This window comes from Pelophylax lessonae, assembly GCF_965119305.1.
Source record: "Pelophylax lessonae genome assembly, chromosome: 1".
NCBI lineage: Eukaryota > Metazoa > Chordata > Amphibia > Anura > Ranidae > Pelophylax > Pelophylax lessonae.
Genome location: NC_138768.1, coordinates 13,258,031 through 13,277,993, shown reverse-complemented (window position 1 = coordinate 13,277,993; position 19,963 = coordinate 13,258,031). Strand labels below are relative to the sequence as shown.

Here is a 19,963-nt window from a genome sequence, read left to right as displayed (position 1 = left end):
CATGATCTTACCGCATATTGGAACTTTACTCCATTTCTTCCTGTGTGAGTTGAAAATTTGCATGCACTTACCAGCATTGTATATTGCTGTAATTATCCTGGTGCCCTCTGGTGTCTCCAGGTTTATTCAGCAGTCTAACCCAGCATACTTCTGCCTGGACCATGGAACCTTGTTGTGCTGAGATTCTCCCCCAGAGGCCCTGCCATTTTGATGGGTAAGTATTTTTACCGGTTACTTATTATGGTGAAAGTCAATTGGCAACTCACATGTATTTGCTACATGCAGATTGCCCCCTCTTCTCTCCTCTCTCCCTGTTTGCTCAGAGATACTTCAGTCTTACAGAGGTGCTGCATCAAGTGTTCTGAGACCAGCAAGAAGTTACCCTTGATGTTCCAATTAGACCTTATGCACTTTTTTTTTTGCAAATCTCACTGTACTGTCAATATACTGCCACCAAACTCAAACCACTCATTGCACCACAGATCTGTTGTTCTTGCAATATGTCTGCTGTACCTTTCCCGCCCAAGACATCTCCCTCTGTGTGCCCATCTGAATGGGCTTCACTATGAAACTGGTTAAAAGCTGAACAGAAAGACAAAAAAGAACACAGCTCTGTAATCATTCATAGGTTAAACGCAAACTAGTGTAACCTGAATTTTACCAATCTCAGAGAGGGTGAGGGGGAAGCAGCACCAAAAGACAATCAGGTGTGCTGTAGGTGCACAAAGTTGCTGATGAGAGCTTATCACTGGAATGCCCTCCTTTCACTATCCAGTCACAGAGTTGGGATGGGGTGAAGACCTGTAAGTGAAAGTGAAACTGCAGCAGTAAAAGAGCAAGTCCCCATTCACTTCCAGACAGAACTGTGCTGTGTAGCAAAGCAGTGAAAATCTCAGGACTTGATGGACATGTAGCACCCTACATATAGGTGCTAGGTAAATGTATAGTGGGCCTTGTCTGCCTAACAGCAGGGCCAGGATGTATCTTTGGTAGGGTGTCATGGGTTCCAGGTGTGTCTGCTGAGGGGGAAGTCTGGCTCTGTGAGAGGCTTCTCATAGGGCAGTGGAGGAAACCCAATCAGGGACACATTTAGGCTTGTAACTACTGCCGCAGAGGATTCTGGGAGTGGGTATAAGTTCGAGAGGAGCACATGACGCAGCGTCTTTGGCGGGAAGCAGAGTCCCAGGAGGGAGAGGACGGCTGTCTCTCCTCCTGTCAGAGGAAGCGGATGTCTCGGATGCTGCCTGAGAATCCAGAGAGTGCTGAGTTGAGCTGTAGGGGATCCGGTGTGCCGAGAACCAGCGGAGAGCGAGAGGGGTCCAGTCCCAGTAAAGCCTACACAGGTCGTGAGTACTGAGGATTGCCCCTGGGGGTCTGCCCAGTGTCAGTGGGAACCACTCCACAGAAGGTTCTAGGATCCAAGTATCAGCTAGCTGTAAAGGGGGTGCCTGATCAGAGGACCCTGAAGCGATAGAGGGGGTACCTAGGTTGAGGACCCTGAAGTGTAAAGGGGGCCCTTGCAGTTTGGGCCCTGAAGAGTCAGTGCGCAGTGTGAGTGCATCAGTTGAGAGTTGCAGCCATACAGGATTTCACAGCAAGTTACCTCAAGCCAGTGCAAGGCAGGAGGGGGTAGTCAGTGACTTTTGAGTGCAAGTAGTGTCGGAAGTCTAATATTCTGCAGTCCTGGATCTTCTGGACTTAAGTCGGAGTTCCAGCATAGCTTTCAGACTTACAGTGTGTTTCAAGTGCCAGTAAGCGTTGGCTAGCGTCGGCTGGCGTCAAGACAGTGCTAAAGGGCATTTTTATATAGAAGTCCCAGAATTGTATATAGTCGAGCCAAAGGAGTATCCCAGTCATTCCCTTCTCCCATCCCCTAAAAATACAATAAAACAACCAAACAAAGATGCCAGAGTTGTCACTGTGTCAGTTCTCACACCCAGGGTCGCAGCTCACATGGGCTGGAGAGGTAACCGGTAACAATGGCAGACCCACATCAGGCCCAATGCCTGGAAAACCTGCTACAGACAGAAATACAAACCATCCAGCAGGCAAAACAGCCCCCTTATATGTACTTTGTCTGGGTAGTTAGCTGTTAGCATACTACCCAACCTTAAGGGAGAAGCTCCAGTCACCTAAGGCACTGTCATTGAGATGAGAATGGTTTAGCCATTTTCTGTGCAACTAACTGACTGAACATTAACCTTAAGCTCTGTGTAGAAGAGAAGAGTGCCTGATGTAGCACCCTCCTAGATAGGTTGCTAGAAAGGTTGGGTAAATTTCAATCTTTTTGGCTCCCCTGTAATCAGTGCAGCAGTTTGTAATTTCTTTGGGCTGTTCTAGGCTTCACTGGCGGCAGGTTTAACTGTTTCCCCCTGCCTTCTGGAGGAGCCTAGAATGTAGTGGGTTGGGAAAGGAAAATCAGCAGCCTGAACATTTATGTTGCCTCAGCCAATCCCTGGGGGAGGGCGCCCAGTGGGTGGTTGAGGAGTGCATAAATAGTCTGGTGTCCCAGGCAGCCCATTTCTTGTTGGAGGAGAAGTTCCCAGCCCGAAGGGCTTCTGCCCTTCTGGACAGTGCAGCTCAAGTTCTTGCAGGAGCTCATTGAGGTCCCGTCTAGGCTAGAGCTGGGGGCCTACTGTTCTGAGAATAGCTGGAGTTGATCAAGGAATTCCACTGAGGAACTTGACTTTAGAGTTCACGGGTGAAATGTTTGTCTGATATTTGAAGGAGGCACCCAAGTATCTAGGGACATTGTGAGCACAGACACATAGACCTCAGTGTAGGATCCTAGTGACTGTTTGCTGCTACTATCCCTTGCTTGAATTGGAACATTTCCAATGGTGTCGCAGTGCTGCTTATCCCTTAGGTGCTACTAGAAGCACTGTACTTACCAGGAAGCTTTGACAAAGTGGAGAGTGTCCTCATATTTTTGAACAGTGTTGCCAGAGTATCCCACAGCCTCCTGCATCCCACTTAAGCTTATTTAGCAATAAATCTCAAAAGAATAACCCCTAGACCAGGGGTCTCCAAACTGTCTTAACAAAGGGCCAGTTTACTGTCCTTCAGACTTAAAGGGGGCCAGTCTGTGGCCAGCGGCAGTAGAAAAGGTCCCGCTGTCAGTGGGGAACAAAGAATGCCCCATCTTTGGTGTCAGTGAGACGAATAGCACCCTATAATTGGTGTCAGTGGGAGAAATTGTGCCCCATCATTGATGTCATTGGGCCCCATTGCTGGTTTCAGTGGGAGGATTTGTGCCCCATCGTTGATGTCATTGGGCCCCATTGCTGGGGCCAGTGGGAGGAATTGTGCCCCATCATTGATGTCATTGGGCCCCATTGTTGCTGCCAGTGGGAGGAATTGTGCCCCATCATTGATGTCATTGGGCCCCATTGCTGGTTTCAGTGGGAGGAATTGTGCCCCATCGTTGATGTCATTGGGCCCCATTGCTGGTGCCAGTGGGAGGAATTGTGCCCCATCATTGATGTCATTGGGCCCCATTGTTGCTGCCAGTGGGAGGAATTGTGCCCCATCATTGATGTCATTGGGCCCCATTGCTGGTTTCAGTGGGAGGAATTGTGCCCCATCATTGATGTCATTGGGCCCCATTGCTGGTGCCAGTGGGAGGAATTGTGCCCCATCATTGATGTCATTGGGCCCCATTGCTGGTGCCAGTGGGAGGAATTGTGTCCCATCATTGATGTCCTTGGGCCCCATTGTTGGTGTCATTGGTAGATGTGCCCTATCATTGGTGTCAATGGGCCTCATTGTTGGTGTAATTTGGAGGAATTGTGTCCCATCTTTGTTGTCATTGGGAGATAATGTGCCCCATCGTTGGTGACATTGGGAGGAATTCTGCCCCTACAATGGTGTCAGTGAAGGAATTAGGTCCCATTATTGGTATCAGTGGATACAAATAGTGCTGCAAGGCAAGGGAAAGAATGCAAAGGGCTGCATCTGGCCCCAGGGCCACAGTTTGGAGACCACTATACTAGACTGTTTATGGAGCCAGAAAGAGTGACTGTTGATATGTGTCTGGCTGCCGCTACACCACTTTGGGGAAAGAACCTGGGCCAAATCAGCGGGCTCTTTCAGGGGTGGGTGTGAGTAACAGCAGCAAAAAGACCAAGTGGTCCATCAAGTTTCCCCCGTTTCTTTTTCTATGTTTTTCATTTTTTCACATATTTTAAATTTAGAATTCTAGGAGAGGCAGTAAACCAATATGATTCTTCAATACAACATTATTTACTTGTGCCTTGCCTACAATGAAGACTTTGATTTTTTTTTTTTTTCATATAAAAACATTTCGTACGAGTTTTCCATATTTCATATTCTATATATACAAAAACATTGTGAGACTAGATTGAAATGGAAAGGTATTTTTTTTTTTTTAATCACATTAACTTACAAAATGGCTTTATAGCAATTATATATGTTATATCAATTTTTAACCAAGCTGCAGTTCTCCTTAACAAAACAAAATAAGAAAAAAAAATCCCAAATCCACACCCAAGAGCCAATTTTACTAAGCTTGGTGTCAGAATATGTTGAGCCCTGGCCATGCCCTCTTTTTTTTTTTTTTTTTTTTTACAAGGTATTCACAAAAACGAAACCAACATTATATGTGAATGGATTCTTAAAAAAAAAGCTGAAATATTCTCAGAATGTATTTTTGAATTTTGTGTGCAATTTTTGGGGCAAATCGGCAAAAATGGGATTTAACGGGCATCAACAATAATTATGGAAGACACAGTCTTTAGAAAATCCTTATGGGGTCAAAACATACCAGGATGTAAATGTAAGTTTTCCACCTTACTGTAAAATATTTGGAATATGGATACAAATTTTTTTGCGGTAAACAGACTTTGGTCAAAAAATAGGTAAATGTCAAAAAAGTACTGTATTTTCTGGCGTATAAGACTACTTTTGAACCTCAAAAAAATCCCCCAGAAATTGGGGGTCGTCTTATACGCTGAGTATAATATCTCCAAGGTAACCTAAGTATAAGTATTACCGGTAGATGTAATCTCTCAAGACGCTGGCTGTGTGGGAATCCTGTACCGGTGTACCGTATGTACCGTAGCTTCGGCTACATACAGTGTACCGCGCTGAGCCAATCAGGGAGAGCGATGTATTCTATTATTGAATGCAAAGCCTGCTTGGATTGGCGGAGTAACATCAGCCCGCCTCTCTGACTCTGCCAATCCGAGCAGGCTTTGCATTCAATAATAGAATACATCGCTCACTGTGATTGGCTCAGCGCGGTACACTGTATGTAGCCGAAGCTACGGTACATACGGTATACCGGTACAGGATTCCTGCACAGCCAGCGCCTTGAGAGATTACATCTACCGGTAATACTTAGGGTACCTTGGAGATATTATGAGAGATTAAATGTATTGCAGTACTAGGGTACCTTGGAGATCTATGAGAAATCTGATGTTTTTCAATGGTGTTGCCTTGCTTCGGAAGGGGGGTAGTCTTATACGACGAGTATAGCCCAAAACCTATGTTTTAACTTGAAAATAAGGGGGGTCGTCTTATACACCCAGTCGTTTTATACGCCCAGTCGTCTTATACACCCAGTCATCTTATACGCCGGAAAATACGGTAAACTGTTCCTGATCAGGAGAACATTGGTTCTCTGGATCAGAGTGAGGGACACAATCGGTGAGCACAAGACAGTGGAAATGAGGGGTCAAGAACACACAAGCACACATAGATTCCATACGGGAAATCTCTTGAACTTCAACCTTCCAAAAAACTGTCTAATGCTTGAAGAATAAATATATGATATAAATAATATTATGACATCAACACTGAAGGAGTCTATCACTTGTCACCTTCTGTACCTAATATCACACAACATTGTTGCCTCTAACCTAGGGCCCCTTATCTTATACCTAAGGCCTCAGGGTCAGGACCACCACAAGCTCACACTCCGGTTATGGGAGAGTATGACGGAGGATGAGAGGGAAAGGACGGTAACTAGGTAAAAAAAAATAAAAAATATTCTCCAATAATATGTAAAGAATCAATGCACTTGGCCCTGGCGGATGCTACAATCTTCATCTTGCGCGTTACAAAAGTCAAAAGAAAGCAATTTTTATAGTCTTGGCCACGTTGAGTAATTGAACAAATCTCAACCGTTAACCAACCTATCAGATGTTCCAGCACTCAGACATCGAAAGCATATTTTCATATAACTTATATAAAAAAACAAAATGAAGAAATAAAAAAAAAAACAACTTTGAGTAACATTTAAAATGTCCAAAAAAAAAAAAACTCATAGAAAGTGCAGTACAAAACAATCCGTTTTCTACCCTTCACCATGAAAGTTTTCAGTGGAGTTCGAAGCTCGTGTCTGGAAGGGGTCACCAGTGGGAAGAACATTTTTGAGAAAGTCCTAGAGGCGTTTTCCTCTTTGTGCATCATTCCAGACATCCCCTTTGTGTTTTTTTGTTTTTTTTATGGACACACCACCCCCTCCGACACAAGTCTCAGGCCCTTTTTTCTAAGATCTCACTCAATCTAGTTCATCAAATGGGAATGAATTCTCAGTGCATGTTGACATATAAACGATGTAATAAGGGATGCTTCCAGTTCGCTGTGTTTGGTAGGAAATGGTCCACTGTACGATACATGAAAAAAGTTTGGTCCTACAAGTTTGTGTGTCCTTAAGAGAAGGAATGAAAAGGCACCTGTTGTCCTCTTCTACCTAATGCTCCTTCCTCAAAAAGTAAAGGGGATTATGCGTAAGTGGTATCTTCCATGTCTAATGGATCACTCCGTGTTACACTGAGAACCCTTCAGAAAATAAGACCAGTCATTGCTTTATTCAGTCGTTTCCTTGATGCCATCAGGTTCCGATCAGCAGGTTTTTGTTCTTGAAGGAAGTTGTGGGATGCAGAGGTTTTCTATGGAGTCTCAATTCACTCATTCTACATTGGTGGAACTATCAAACCAGTCATGGCTAAGGAGGAAAAGAAGAATTAGTTATGTGTAAATGCATGTGGCATTATGAAAAATACATCTGGGTTCATGCAATAAGAAAAGTATCCTAAGCCAACCAGCTAAATGTCACCTTTCACCAGAGGAAAGCAGTTCAAAATGATAGATGGATTCTGATAGGCTGGTACAGGGGCTGACTGGCAACTTTCGGCACAGGGGGCAAGTACAAACCAAAGGCCCATGGTGCAGTGACTCGGCCCTCCTCCCACTCTCCCTCTTCCCGGCCTCTTTCTGACCCCCATTCCAGGCTGAAGCTCCGCTCCAGGTACTCTCTACTCACCGGCCGAATCCGGGTTACCAACCTGGTCAGCAGGGGGCAGTTGGGGGGAGCTGGGACAGCTCGGTTGGGGCTGCCTGGGGGAGAAGAGTCTCCAGTGGGGAATGGAACTGGCCTCTGCTCAGACACAGTTTACACCATCCATGCTGGGGGGAGGCCTGCGCTCTGTCCTTGCCTTCATCCCACACTAAGTAGGTCAGCGTTGGGGACTTTTTAATTCTCTTCACCAGGAATCCTTTAGGCATGTCTGAGGCTCCGTAAAAAGGCTGCATCACTTCTGCCACAGAGCGACCCGGGGGGCAATTGCCCCCCTGCCCCCTGACCCAGTCCTCCTCTGGGCTGGTATATACTTGGTCACTTCAACCAAAATTAATATGAATATTCAGGTTTTGCTTATTGTCAGAGACCTAAAACCTAACATTTATTTTCTATATTTCTCTAGCTCTAGGCTTGTGTTCCCGCATTAATGCTCCTTCTGTAACCATTCTCCCTTCTGGATTTTTAATTTATGTATCTTTTTTTAAAAAGTATTTTTAATGCGAGAATACAATTGACAATAAGAGTGGCTGCAACATTTGGCCAATAAAACAACATAATAATAACAATGTACATCTTGTTAGTACAACATGGTGATTAGCTGGCAGCACTAGATCAAGGGGTGAATCGTTACAACCACCTGAATGGCTGGCGGTCAGTCTAGTAGCTAAGAAATAGAGTCAATAGATTACAAAACATATTACGGTTAAATGGATGGTAAGATGTCAATGGGAGGGTCATTGATTAATAATCTAGCTTGGTATCACTGGGTATATTTAAAACATTTTACTATAGATAGTTGAGTACTCTGAGAAAGATTTGAATAAAGGATTCCCCAACCTTGAAGAAATTTTGGACCCGTGAGTCCTTATTTAAGGAGACCTTCACCCATTCCATGCAGAAAACAAAAGATAATGTAGTTATGAAGTGGTGGAGATTTCCTGGTAAATCCACAATTTTTTGTACCTTTATATACAGAGAAAGCAGCAGGAGGACTTGAATAAAATAAATTGAATGGGGACACCAAACACTTAAGGATGGGCAGGAGCAGGGCCAGGAACCATACCAAGGAGATCTCAGCAGAAACCCACAAATTATATCAGAATCCAAAGCAAGACCTATTAGTTCCTATCTGTTAGTGAAAATTACATTGAGAACCACAGAAGCTGTGCAGGGATGATGGGCCTGCACCGGAACTGACAAGCGGGGCCGGTGCAGGGCATTCTGGGACCAAAGAGGCCCCCGAAGAGGACGCCCTGGCTTCAGCTGCCCACACCTAAGATGGCAGCGCTGGACAAGACATTTTCAAGGTAAGTATTTCTTCTAAAAGGTAAGTGCAACCTGGGACAGTTCAGAGGCTATCCATTCTGAAATGCACTAGCCCTGACTGTTCCGGTGGTATTTTTATTTAAAAAACGTTGCTGAGTCCGGAACTCCGCTTCAATGGCTCTGTTTCCACCCAACATAGAGTCTATGGTTGGCTTCTCTCTTTGGCGTTTCTAGTGGTGGAATAATTCCTGGCTCTGTCTCCACTCAACTTTGAGTCTACAGTTAGTTTCTTATACTTTTTGGGGTTTCTAGTGCTGGAATCTCTCTACCATAGTGACTGGCTCTGTCTCAACCAAACTGGGAGTGTATGGATGGCTTCTCTCTTTGGAGTTTCTAGTAGTGGAATCGCTCTGCCATAGTTTCTAGCTCTTTCTCCACCCAAGTTGGATTTTACAGTTGGTTTCCTACACTCTTTGGGGATTCTCAAGGAGGAATCTTTTTACCATAGTCCATGACTCTGTCTCTAGCCAACTTGGAGTTGTGAATGTTCTCACCCTTCAAGAGGGTATTTTAATACCTCATTACACAGTCTACTAAATATAATAAGATTGCCAGACCTGGAACTAGAAGTGCACAGATCTTGCTTCCAGACCAGTGGTGTATTTTGATTTTGTGCTGCCCTAGGCAAGACTAAGGGGGGATGAGAGAGAGGGGTGGGTGGGTGAGGGAGGGAGAGAGGGGGGGGAGAGAGGGAGGGTGAGAGAGAGGGGGGATGAGAGAGAGGGGGGGTGAGAGAGAGAGAGAGAGTAAGAAAGGGGGGTGAGAGAGATAGAGGGGGGGTGAGGGGGGGTGAGAGAGGGGGGATGAGAGGATGAGAGAGAGAGAGAGAGGGGGGTGAGAGAGAGAGGGGATGAGAGAGAGAGAGGGGGAATGAGAGGATGAGAGAGAGAGAGAGAGAGGGGGGTGAGAGAGAAGGGGGGGTGAGAAAGAGAGGATGGGGGTGAGAGAGGCAGCTCTAGCAACCAGTGGCCAATAGTGTCTCAGGTGGAGGGGGGGGGGCAGCTGTTTTTGCTGCCTCCCTGCAAAGTGCTGCCCTAGGCCTTGGCCTTGTCAGCCTAGGCCAAAATACAGCACTGCAGACACCATAATACATATAGAAAACCTTTGATTGGTCTCCAATATTTACCGATACATTACATACAATATGAGTTATGGGTTAATGAAATAACTTTACTTTTTACTGAGCAAAAATACCAAAAAACTATTTTAAAAACAATTTTGATACACACTTGAAAAACCATTGGATGGAGCTATTCCATAGAATGAGTCATTCCAATAGGCCAACCCCCCCCCCCCCCCTTATAAAGGTTGACTGAAGTAGAACTCCAGAAATTTTTCATGGGGTAGTAAGGGTTAGAACCTTTTTCAGGCTTGTATTGTTTTTGTCTCTGTTGTCTCTCCACTTCCTGTCCCAGTGACCCAATAGGAAGTGAGTGCAAATCTCCCCAGAATCCAATAGATGCCTAACAGAAGTTGTAACCCTTCACTACTATATCCAAAACTAGAAAAGAGCATTTGGCTGTAGTTATTCTTTCACAGCAAATGAATCCCTGACCCGACCCGTGTATAGTAAAGGTGTTTTGAGCGGCCTCAGGCAGTGCTATTCCAAGATTCACGCCCCACTGTCACATTTCACCCCGCCCACTGGGGGACTTAGTCATAGAGGCTCTATGACTAAGTCCCGGTGGGTGGATGGGGCAAAATGCATCAGAGGGGTGGGGTTTGTGAAGTAGCACTGGCTGAGGCCACCCAACACTTTTACTATACACAGGTCGGGTTGGGAGTGCAGCGCCTCTGATATCTACAACCATTGTTACCGCTGGATGCCAGCATCCCCACATCTGAAGATCAGGGGGATAGAGCCTTTCCTCTTGCCCAGAGTGGCGCTTCAAGTTACATTCCTGCATTCACTTCTGATTTGCACACAAAACACGACAGCAACAACGTTGCTGAAATTTTTCCTGTCCTCCACCAAAAACGGCAGTCAGGCTTGTGTACCTTGTAGACTGTTCGCACTGGAGCTGGTGCAGGTGGGTGGAGGAGAGTTCTGGGGTCGCACCACGGGGGCAAAGGCGCTCTTCTGTTTGACAGCGGAGATCATATTGACCGGTGAGAAAGAGAAGATGCCAGTGGGAGTACCGGAATTGGCGCTGGACGGGAGAGTGATGGAAGAAGCTCCGAGTGGGGGACTCGCGGGCATAACTAGGACAAGAACACAAAAATGAAAGTTAGTATTTCCTTATTCACTGTGCATAGACCAGAAGAGCAAAACGTATCGGTGTCTGAATTACCACAATATTTTTAACATCAGTCAAAACAAAGTATGAAGCTATGGCCCAGGGGTGTCCAAACTATGGCCCTTCAGCTGTTCAGGAACTACAATTCCCATCATTCCTAGTCATGTCTGTGAATGTCAGAGATTTACAATGCCTCGTAGGAAGTGTAGTTCCACAACAGCTGGAGGGACGTAGTTTGGACACCCCTGGGCTATACACTGCGTATGGTAAAAATTATTCAATCGCCAGAGCTTCTGCTCCTCGACTGCAAAGCACAAGACCAACCTGTTAACCAAAACATTAAAATGTTCTTTCGGGTGAAAGAGGTCTTCTCCAGTTTCAATGTGTGTGTCATTAAATGATGGAGAAAGCTGTGCAATCCCGACAACATCTCCGTTCCTGTTTCATGGCAACGTACCGCTTACTCCAGTAACACCCACCATTTTCCTGACCACCCAACTGGTTTATTACACCTAGAAGTTAGCCACATTTAACGAGACTTGTCCTGTAAAGTTGAAAATTTCTTGGAGCGTCTCTGTGCAATTTCTCCAGTTCTAATGAGTGTCAAGAAGATTCCCCGGCATTTATATCCACACAGGTAGCCCAGACACCTTCATCCAATCACCATGGAATATGTACAGGTAGATGTTGATTGTCCAAGAACAGGGTCAGCAAAGTAAAAATTGTGGAAACACCCCAGCCTTGGTTCTGCATAGGTGTTAATCCTCTGTCTCACATGGCTGAAGGTAGGAATTATTGACAACTCAAAGGGGTAGAGCTGGTAAAATTGACATTATACAGTGGTGATCGAAAGTTTGGGCACCCCAGGTAAAAATTTGCATTAATGTGCATACAGTTCATGGAACAGGTGCACAAGAGGCATTAAAGAGACCATCTGCTATATATAAAATAAGAACAACCATCAATGGATAGAAGTGGGGCCTCCGACACTATCTATCTTCTATCTATATTCCACTCTTCCACATACAGTGGTGATCGACAGTTTGGGCACCCCAGGTAAAAATTTGTATTAATGTGCATAAAGAAGCCAAGGAAAGATGGAAAAATCTCCAAAAGGCATCAAATTACAGATTAGACTTTCTTATAATATGTCAACAAAAGTTAGATTTTATTTCCATCATTTACACTTTCAAAATTACAGAAAACAAAAAAATGGCGTCTGCAAAAGTTTGGGCATCCTGCAGAATTTATAGCATGCACTGCCCCCTTTGTAAGGCTGAGACCTGCCAGTGTCATGGATTGTTCTCAATCATCGTCTGGGAAGACCAGCAGTGTCATGGATTGTTCTCAATCATCGTCTGGGAAGACCAGGTGATGTCAATCTCAAAGGTTTTAAATGCCCAGACTCATCTGACCTTGCCCCAACAATCAGCACCATGGGATCTTCTAAGCAGTTGTCTAGAAAACTGAAACTGAAAATAGTTGACGCTCACAAAACTGGATAAGGCTATAAGAAGATAGCAAAGCGTTTTCAGATGTCAATATCCTCTGTTTGGATTGTAATTAGGAAATGGAAGTCATCAGGAACAGTGGAAGTTAAAGCAAGATCTGGAAGACCAAGAAAAATATCAGACAGAACAGCTCGCAGGATTGTGAGAAAAACAATTCAAAACCCACGTTTGACTGCACGATCCCAACAGAAAGATCTGGCAGACACTGGAGTTGTGGTACACTATTCCACTATAAAGAGATACTTGTACAAATATGGTCTTCATGGAAGAGTCATCAGAAGAAAACCTCTTCTACGTTCTCACCACAAAAATCAGCATTTGAACTTTGCAAATGAACATATAGAAAAGCCTGATGCATTTTGGAAACAAGTTCTGTGGACCGATGAGGTTAAAATTTAACTTTTTGGCCGGAATGAGCAAAAGGTACATTTGGAGAAGAAGGGGCACAGAATTTAATGAAAAAAATCTCTGTCCAACTGTTAAGCATGGGGGTGGATCAATCATGCTTTGGGGTTGTATTGCAGCCAGTGGCACTGGGAACATCTCACGAGTAGAAGGAAAAATTGATTCAATAAAATTTCAGCAAATTTTGGATGGTAAATTGATGCCATCTGTGAAAAAGCTGAAGTTAAAGAGAGGATGGCTTCTACAATTGGATAATGATCCTAAACACACCTCGAAATCCACGGGGGATTACATTAAGAGGCGTAAACTGAAGTTTTTGCCATGGCCTTCACAATCTCCTGACCTCAACATAATTGAAAATCTATGGATAGACCTTAAAAGCGTTTACAAGCTGTGATACTTGCCAAAGGGGGCAGTACAAGATATTAAGTCTGCAGGGGGCCCAAACTTTTGCAGACGCCATTTTTTTGTTTTCTGTTATTTTGAAAGTGTAAATGATGGAAATAAAATCTAACTTTTGTTGACATATTATAAGAATGTCTAATCTGTAATTTAAAGCCTTTTGGAGATTTTTCCATCTTTCCTTGGCTTCTTTATGCACATTAATACAATTTTTTACCTGGGGTGCCCAAACTTTCGATCCCCACTGTATGTGGAAGATAGATAGAATATAGATGGTGTTGAAGGCCCCACTTCTATCCATTGATGGTTGTTCTTGTTTTATGTATAGCAGATTTTATTCTACAGGGTCTCTGCTTTCAGAAAATGTGTAATTACCGTATCTGGGGGTTTAAAGTAATTTTGAGATGTGTGAAAATCCAAAAATTGGTATCTGTGATAAATCTGCAGATTTACCAAGATGATACTATTAAAGACACATGCCCAAGAGTCATTCTCTAGTCCAGAGTACCTGCCATTCCCCCCAGCTAGATATTGTTCTGCCAAGGAACATGGATAAAGTTCAGAGTATCCAAAAGAAAACTTTAGCTTCAAGTTATTTTTCAAAAAGTCAGGGTTAAAGGTTTAGGTGTTAGGTTAGGGGTTGAGGTTATGGTTAGGGGTTAGAGTTGCAAATCACTTAGTAGTAAAGAAGGATATGAGACCAGAGCAGGGATCCTCAAACTACGGCCCTCCAGCTGTTGTGGAACTACACATCCCATGAGGCATTGTAAAGCTAACATTCACAGACAGGACTAGGCATGATGGGAATTGTAGTTCCTGAACAACCGGAGGGCCATAGTTTGAAGACCCCTGGTCTAGAACCTTAAAGTTCTGAAGACAGGAGGGTGGGCACTTACTTGCATATGGAGAGTTGGCAGTGGAGCCATTAAGGAAGCTTGGTGACGCTGGTACTCCCAGGCTGGTCATCCCCGCCCCTGCGTAGCCATTCATGCTGGAAGTGATGGTGTTGTAATTAGACTGCTGAGGGGTGGAGCTGGGAACATAGCCCCGCGGAGAGACACTGCTCGTGTTCCTGGAGTAACCTGAGATAGAAGAGATGGAAAAATAAGGTCAGGGTGTGAAGGGATTGCACATATATGACTATTTGTTTTAACATTACCCATGATATTGCTTCACTCTACAATGCCTAAAATAAAAACTACCATATAGGAATTAATGTGGAGGGCTAAAAAACCCCAACCTCCAGTCCAAGGCCTCAATCTGACCACCAAACTCCAGTCCAATGCCTCAACCTGACTTCTAAACTCCAGTCCAAGGTCTCACCCTAACCCACAGTTCACTGTTTCAACCTGACCCCTAAATGCCAGTTTAAGGCCTCAACCTGACCCCAAACTTCAGTCAAAGCCCTCAACTTGACCCCCACCCTCCAGTCCAATGCCTCAACCTGACCTCCAACCTGCAGCCCAATGCCTCAACCTGACCCCCAACCTCCAGTCCAAACACTCAACCTGACCTCCAGTCCATGGCCTTAACCTGACCCCAAATCTCCAGTCCAAGGCCTCTAATTGATCTCCAACCTTCAGCCCAAGATCTTAACTTGACCCCCAACCTCCAGTTCAAGCCCTCAACCTGACCTCCAGTCCATGGCCTTAACCTGACCCCAAATCTCCAGTCCAAGGCCTCTAATTGATCTCCAACCTTCAGCCCAAGACCTTAACTTGACCCCCAACCTCCAGTTCAAGCCCTCAACCTGACCTCCAGTCCATGGCCTTAACCTGACCCCCAAATCTCCAGTCCAAGGCCTCTAATTGATCTCCAACCTTCAGCCCAAGACCTTAACCTGACCCCCAACCTCCAGTCCAAACCCTCAACCTGACCTCAAGTCCATGGCCTTAACCTGACCCTCAAATCTCCAGTCCAAGGCCTCTAATTGATCTCCAACCTTCAGCCCAAGACCTTAACTTGACCCCCAACCTCCAGTTCAAGCCCTCAACCTGACCTCCAGTCCAAGGCCTCAACCTGACTCCCAACCTTCAGCCCAATACCTCAACCTGACCCCCAATCTACAGTCTAAGGCTTCAACCTGACCCCCAACCTCCAGCCCAAGACCTCAACTTGACCCCCAAACTCAAGTCCAAGGCTTTAACCTGACTCTAACCCTTAAGTTTAACCCTACCATTAGGGCTTTCTCACACATGCAGCTATCATTGCCACCCCTCAGAAAAATGATCCACAGTGGACCGCTTTTCATAGGGCTTTGACAGGTGGTGGGGAGGCTATACGTGTCGCGTTCAGTGGTGGTGCCAAATGTGAGATGCCATTTTGCCATGGCATTGTCCAACTCCATGCAGCTGCATCTCCTTGTTCAGGTAGGTGGTCAGGGGTCATCTGTATAAACGAGCCTTTAAACTTCAGTAAAGCGATGATATGAAACCTCTGCACCAAATACTACCAAACTACTAATCCATAGCCGTTACCTTGGTCAGAGGAGTGCGAAGACTCTGCGATATTGATGGCTAGTTGGCTTCCAAAGGAGTTGACTCCCATCATGCCGCTGTGCGGGTGATTGGTCGTTAACGATGAAAGCTGATTAGAGTTGCGAGGGACACTGTACAAGGCTTCAGCGATATCTGCGGCTCTTTTTAATATAATATCCTGCTGGGATGAGAAGAGTCAAAATGGCAAATGGGTTTTACAAAGAAAAAATATCAGTATTAAACTTTATAGATATTTTTTGTTAAGCCAAAAAACCCCCAAAAATGTGTTGATCCTGCCAGAGATCCAGTGCATTCCCATTTTTCTATATACTCTGCCTTTGCTACACTGAGGTTCCAAGCTGCAATATCAGTTCTGCCCAGGGGCTGACTGGCAACGTTCGACCCAGGGGGCAGGGCCTCAGCCCCCTTCCCACTCTCCCTCTTCATGGCCTCCTCCTGACCCCCATTCCAGGCTGAAGCCCCACTCCAGGTACTCTCTACTCACAGGCTGAACTCAGGGCTGGCCGGAGGAGGAGGGACTCCAGTGGGGCATGGAACCGGCCTCTGCTCAGACACAGTTTACACCATCCATGCTGGGGGAGGCCTGCGCTCTGTCCTTGTCTTCATCCCGCACTTAGTAGGTCAGCGGTGGGGAATTTTTACTTCTCTTTGCCAGGAATACTTTAGGCATGTCTGGGGCAGAAGCTGTGCAGCCTTTTTATGGGGCATCAGAGCGGCCCGGGGGCAATTGCCCCCCTTCCCCCTGGCCCAGTCCTCCCCTGGTTCTGCCCAATTCTCAAAGAAAACCTCCCACCATGATATAAAGTTGAGAAAATGGGCTTTGCAGGGCTGTCCACCCAATATGTACTCCAAACATTTCACATGAAGGTCAGGATACAGATATCCACTCACTGCTCCACTAATTGATTCAAAAAAGTGAAATACTATGTTAGCCAATAATGAAAATGTAGCAAAAAAACAAAAGTTGAGGATGGGTATGCTGCTTTCCATGAATGGGCAGAGAAGCTGAGACAATCAGGCCGGATGTTCCCAGTCAGAGATTTGCGACCATTGCTCAACCTTTTGGGCAGTTGAAATTTTAACCGATTGTGGGCACTGGGCATGCTACACACATCCAAAAGAAAATGCTATGACAGTACACAGAATGTATGTAAAGCACCTTGTCCTCCTCCTCCCCCCCCCACTGTCACCAGACCCTTGCACTTGCTGGCTATTGCCCACTGTCAAAATGACAGCCAGGAGTTGCTGTTCAAATACAGCATCTATTACAGCATCTGCTGTAAAATAAAACAGACACGGTGTTTATAAACATTGTTCAGATAAGAGATAGACAGATACAATGTAACATTGTTCAGACAGAGATAGAGAGATACAAAGTAACATTGTATCTCTCTATCTCCTATCTGATCAATATTTATAAACAATGTTATTTTGTATCTCTCTATCTCCTGTCTGATTCTTTATAAACAATGTTACTTTGTATCTCTCTATCTCCTGTCTGATTGTTTATAAACAAAGTAACATTGTGTATAAACAATCAGACAGGAGATAGAGAGATACAAAGTAACATTGTTTATAAACATTGATCCGTCAGGAGATGGAGATACATAGTAACATTGTTTATAAACATTGATCAGAAAGGAGATAGAGGGATACAAAATAACATTGTTTATAAACATTGATCTGTCAGGAGATGGAGATACATAGTAACATTGTTTATAAACATTGATCAGAAAGGAGATAGAGGGATACAAAATAACATTGTTTATAAACAATGTTACATTGTATCTGTCTATCTCCTGTCTGATCAATGTTTATAAACAATGTTACTATGTATCTCCATCTCCTGTCTGATCAATGTTTATAAACAATGTTACATTGTATCTCTCTATCTCCTGTCTGATTGTTTATAAACAAAGTAACATTGTGTATAAACAATCAGACAGGAGATAGAGAGATACAAAGTACCATTGTTTATAAACATTGATCAGACAGGAGATAGAGAGATACAAAGTAACATTGTTTATAAACATTGATCCGTCAGGAGATGGAGATACATAGTAACATTGTTTATAAACATTGATCAGAAAGGAGATAGAGGGATACAAAATACCATTGTTTATAAACATTGATCTGTCAGGAGATGGAGATACATAGTAACATTGTTTATAAACATTGATCAGAAAGGAGATAGAGGGATACAAAATAACATTGTTTATAAACATTGATCAGACAGGAGATAGACAGATACAATGTAACATTGTTTATAAACATTGATCAGACAGGAGATGGAGATACATAGTAACATTGTTTATAAACATTGATCAGACAGGAGATAGACAGATGCAATGTAACATTGTTTATAAACATTGATCAAACAGGAGATGGAGACACATAGTAACATTGTTTATAAACTTTGATCAGAAAGGGGATAGGAAGATACAAAGTAACATTGTTTATAAACATTAATCAGACAGCAGATGGAGAGATATAAAGTAACATTGTTTATAAACATTGATCAGACAGGAGATTGAGATCCAAAGGGGGAGATTTACTAAAACTGGCGTACTCAGAATCTGGTGCAGCTGTGCATGGTAGCCAATCAGCTTCTAATTACAGCTTACTCAATTAAGCTTTGACAATAAAACCAAGAAGGTGATTTGGGATTTACTAAAACTGGAGAGAGTCCAGAGAAGGGCAACTAAACTAATTAGAGGATTGGAGGACCTTAATTATGAAGAGTGTCTACAATCGCTTAATTTATTCTCTCTGGAGAAGAGACGTCTGAGAGGGGACATGATAGCAATTTATAAATATCTCAATGGTGATCTCAGTATAGAAAAAAAGCTATTCAGTCACAGGGATTGCATGAGGATGTGAGGCCATACAATGCGATTAGAGGAGAAGCGTTTTAACCTCAGGCAACGCAGGGGGTTTTTCACTGCTAGGGCAACAAGATTGTGGAATTCTCTACCACAAGAGGTGGTTTCTGCGGGAAGTATGGTGGCTTTCAAAAGACTCTTAGACGTACATCTCAAGGATCAGAACATTCAGGGGTATGAGAGATGATTACGGTCACACACACCTACACAGGTTGAACTGGATGGACTATTGTCTTTATTCAACCTCAACTACTATGTAACTATGCAAAACTGGTGCACACAGGATGTGGTGCAACTGTGCATAGTAACCAAAATACCATTGTCACTTTTGTATCTACTCTATTTTATTCCTCTGCAGATCTGCATATGATGTCAGTTAAAGCAACTTGACAAGTAAAGAAAAAAGTTTGTTTCTTTTTTTTAATACAATTTGTTACTATTTAATTCCTTATTAATTATTAGTTTACCCTAATCAGCCAATTATTATCACCTTCTTCCCCTTCTCCCCTTAGCAATTATTTTCCATCTGATTTTTTTCTTTTGTTTATTTTTTATTCTTTAACTATTAATAAATATTAAATACATGAACTCTATAAATATCAGGTTTCTTTGCTCTGGTCCTTTATAGACTATTATAATAAATGTTATGGCTATACAATGAGTTACCTGGTTATTGTGCGGCATCCCATACAAGGCTTCAACCAGATCCGCTGCTCGCTTTAACAAGACTTCCTGGGGACAACCAGAAAAAAACAATGTGTTTAGGACAGAGAGTAAAAATAGAATAAAAAAGTTATGATCACCAGCAAAAGGTTTTTTTTTTTTTTTTTTTGATGGATATAAATATAAGATTAACATATGCATTTTTCTTGATGGATTCAGTATGATTTTATGATTTTTGAAAGGTGGGCATCGGTTGAATGAGTGTGGCCATCAGAGTGGACAAAGGGAATTTTGGGATTTGTACATCTAAAGTGATTCAGCGATTGCAATGTGTAATATTTTCAATCAGATGTGATCAGAATTTGAATCCAATGGAATATTTGTCAGAGGGGAATAAATTATTTATCTTTATTCAATCACATTGTAACACATTTGGTGTATGTACAGTATATGTAAATAATATATATAGGACCGGTATCAGTAACCCACCTGCATGTGTGGTGCCTTTTGTACTGGGACCCGCTGCTCACTAAAGCCCCGTACACACGAGTAGAAATTCGGCCAGGAATTTTCGTCCGACGACCGATCTGCCGATTTTCGGCTTGTTAGTATGATGCTTCCAACAACCAGCTCCGACTTTTCGGCCAAAAAAAATCCTGGTGTGCAGGCTATATAATTTTTGTCGACTGTCAAAACTTTTGACAATTTTCGTCTC

The 19,963-nt window shown here is 43.7% G+C and overlaps 1 protein-coding gene across 4 annotated transcripts in view; it reads right to left on the bottom strand.

Moving 5' to 3' along the window:
- Positions 1 to 5,613: 5,613 nt before the first annotated feature.
- LOC309555740 (transcription factor COE3-like) overlaps positions 5,614 to 19,963 on the bottom strand; it is a gene marked incomplete at its 5' end in the record, with an annotated part of 262,839 nt that continues 248,489 nt past the window's right edge. For 2 of the 4 annotated variants that reach the window (XM_082257815.1, XM_082257817.1), the window contains 5 exons: positions 5,614 to 6,970; positions 10,649 to 10,852; positions 14,102 to 14,287; positions 15,683 to 15,863; positions 19,252 to 19,317. In XM_082257815.1, coding sequence (XP_082113941.1) covers positions 6,939 to 6,970; positions 10,649 to 10,852; positions 14,102 to 14,287; positions 15,683 to 15,863; positions 19,252 to 19,317 — 669 coding nt within the window. In that variant the 3' untranslated portion in view covers positions 5,614 to 6,938. The remainder of the gene's footprint in view (positions 6,971 to 10,648; positions 10,853 to 14,101; positions 14,288 to 15,682; positions 15,864 to 19,251; positions 19,318 to 19,963) is intronic. The other 2 variants (XM_082257816.1, XM_082257818.1) reach the window with 1 other exon arrangement.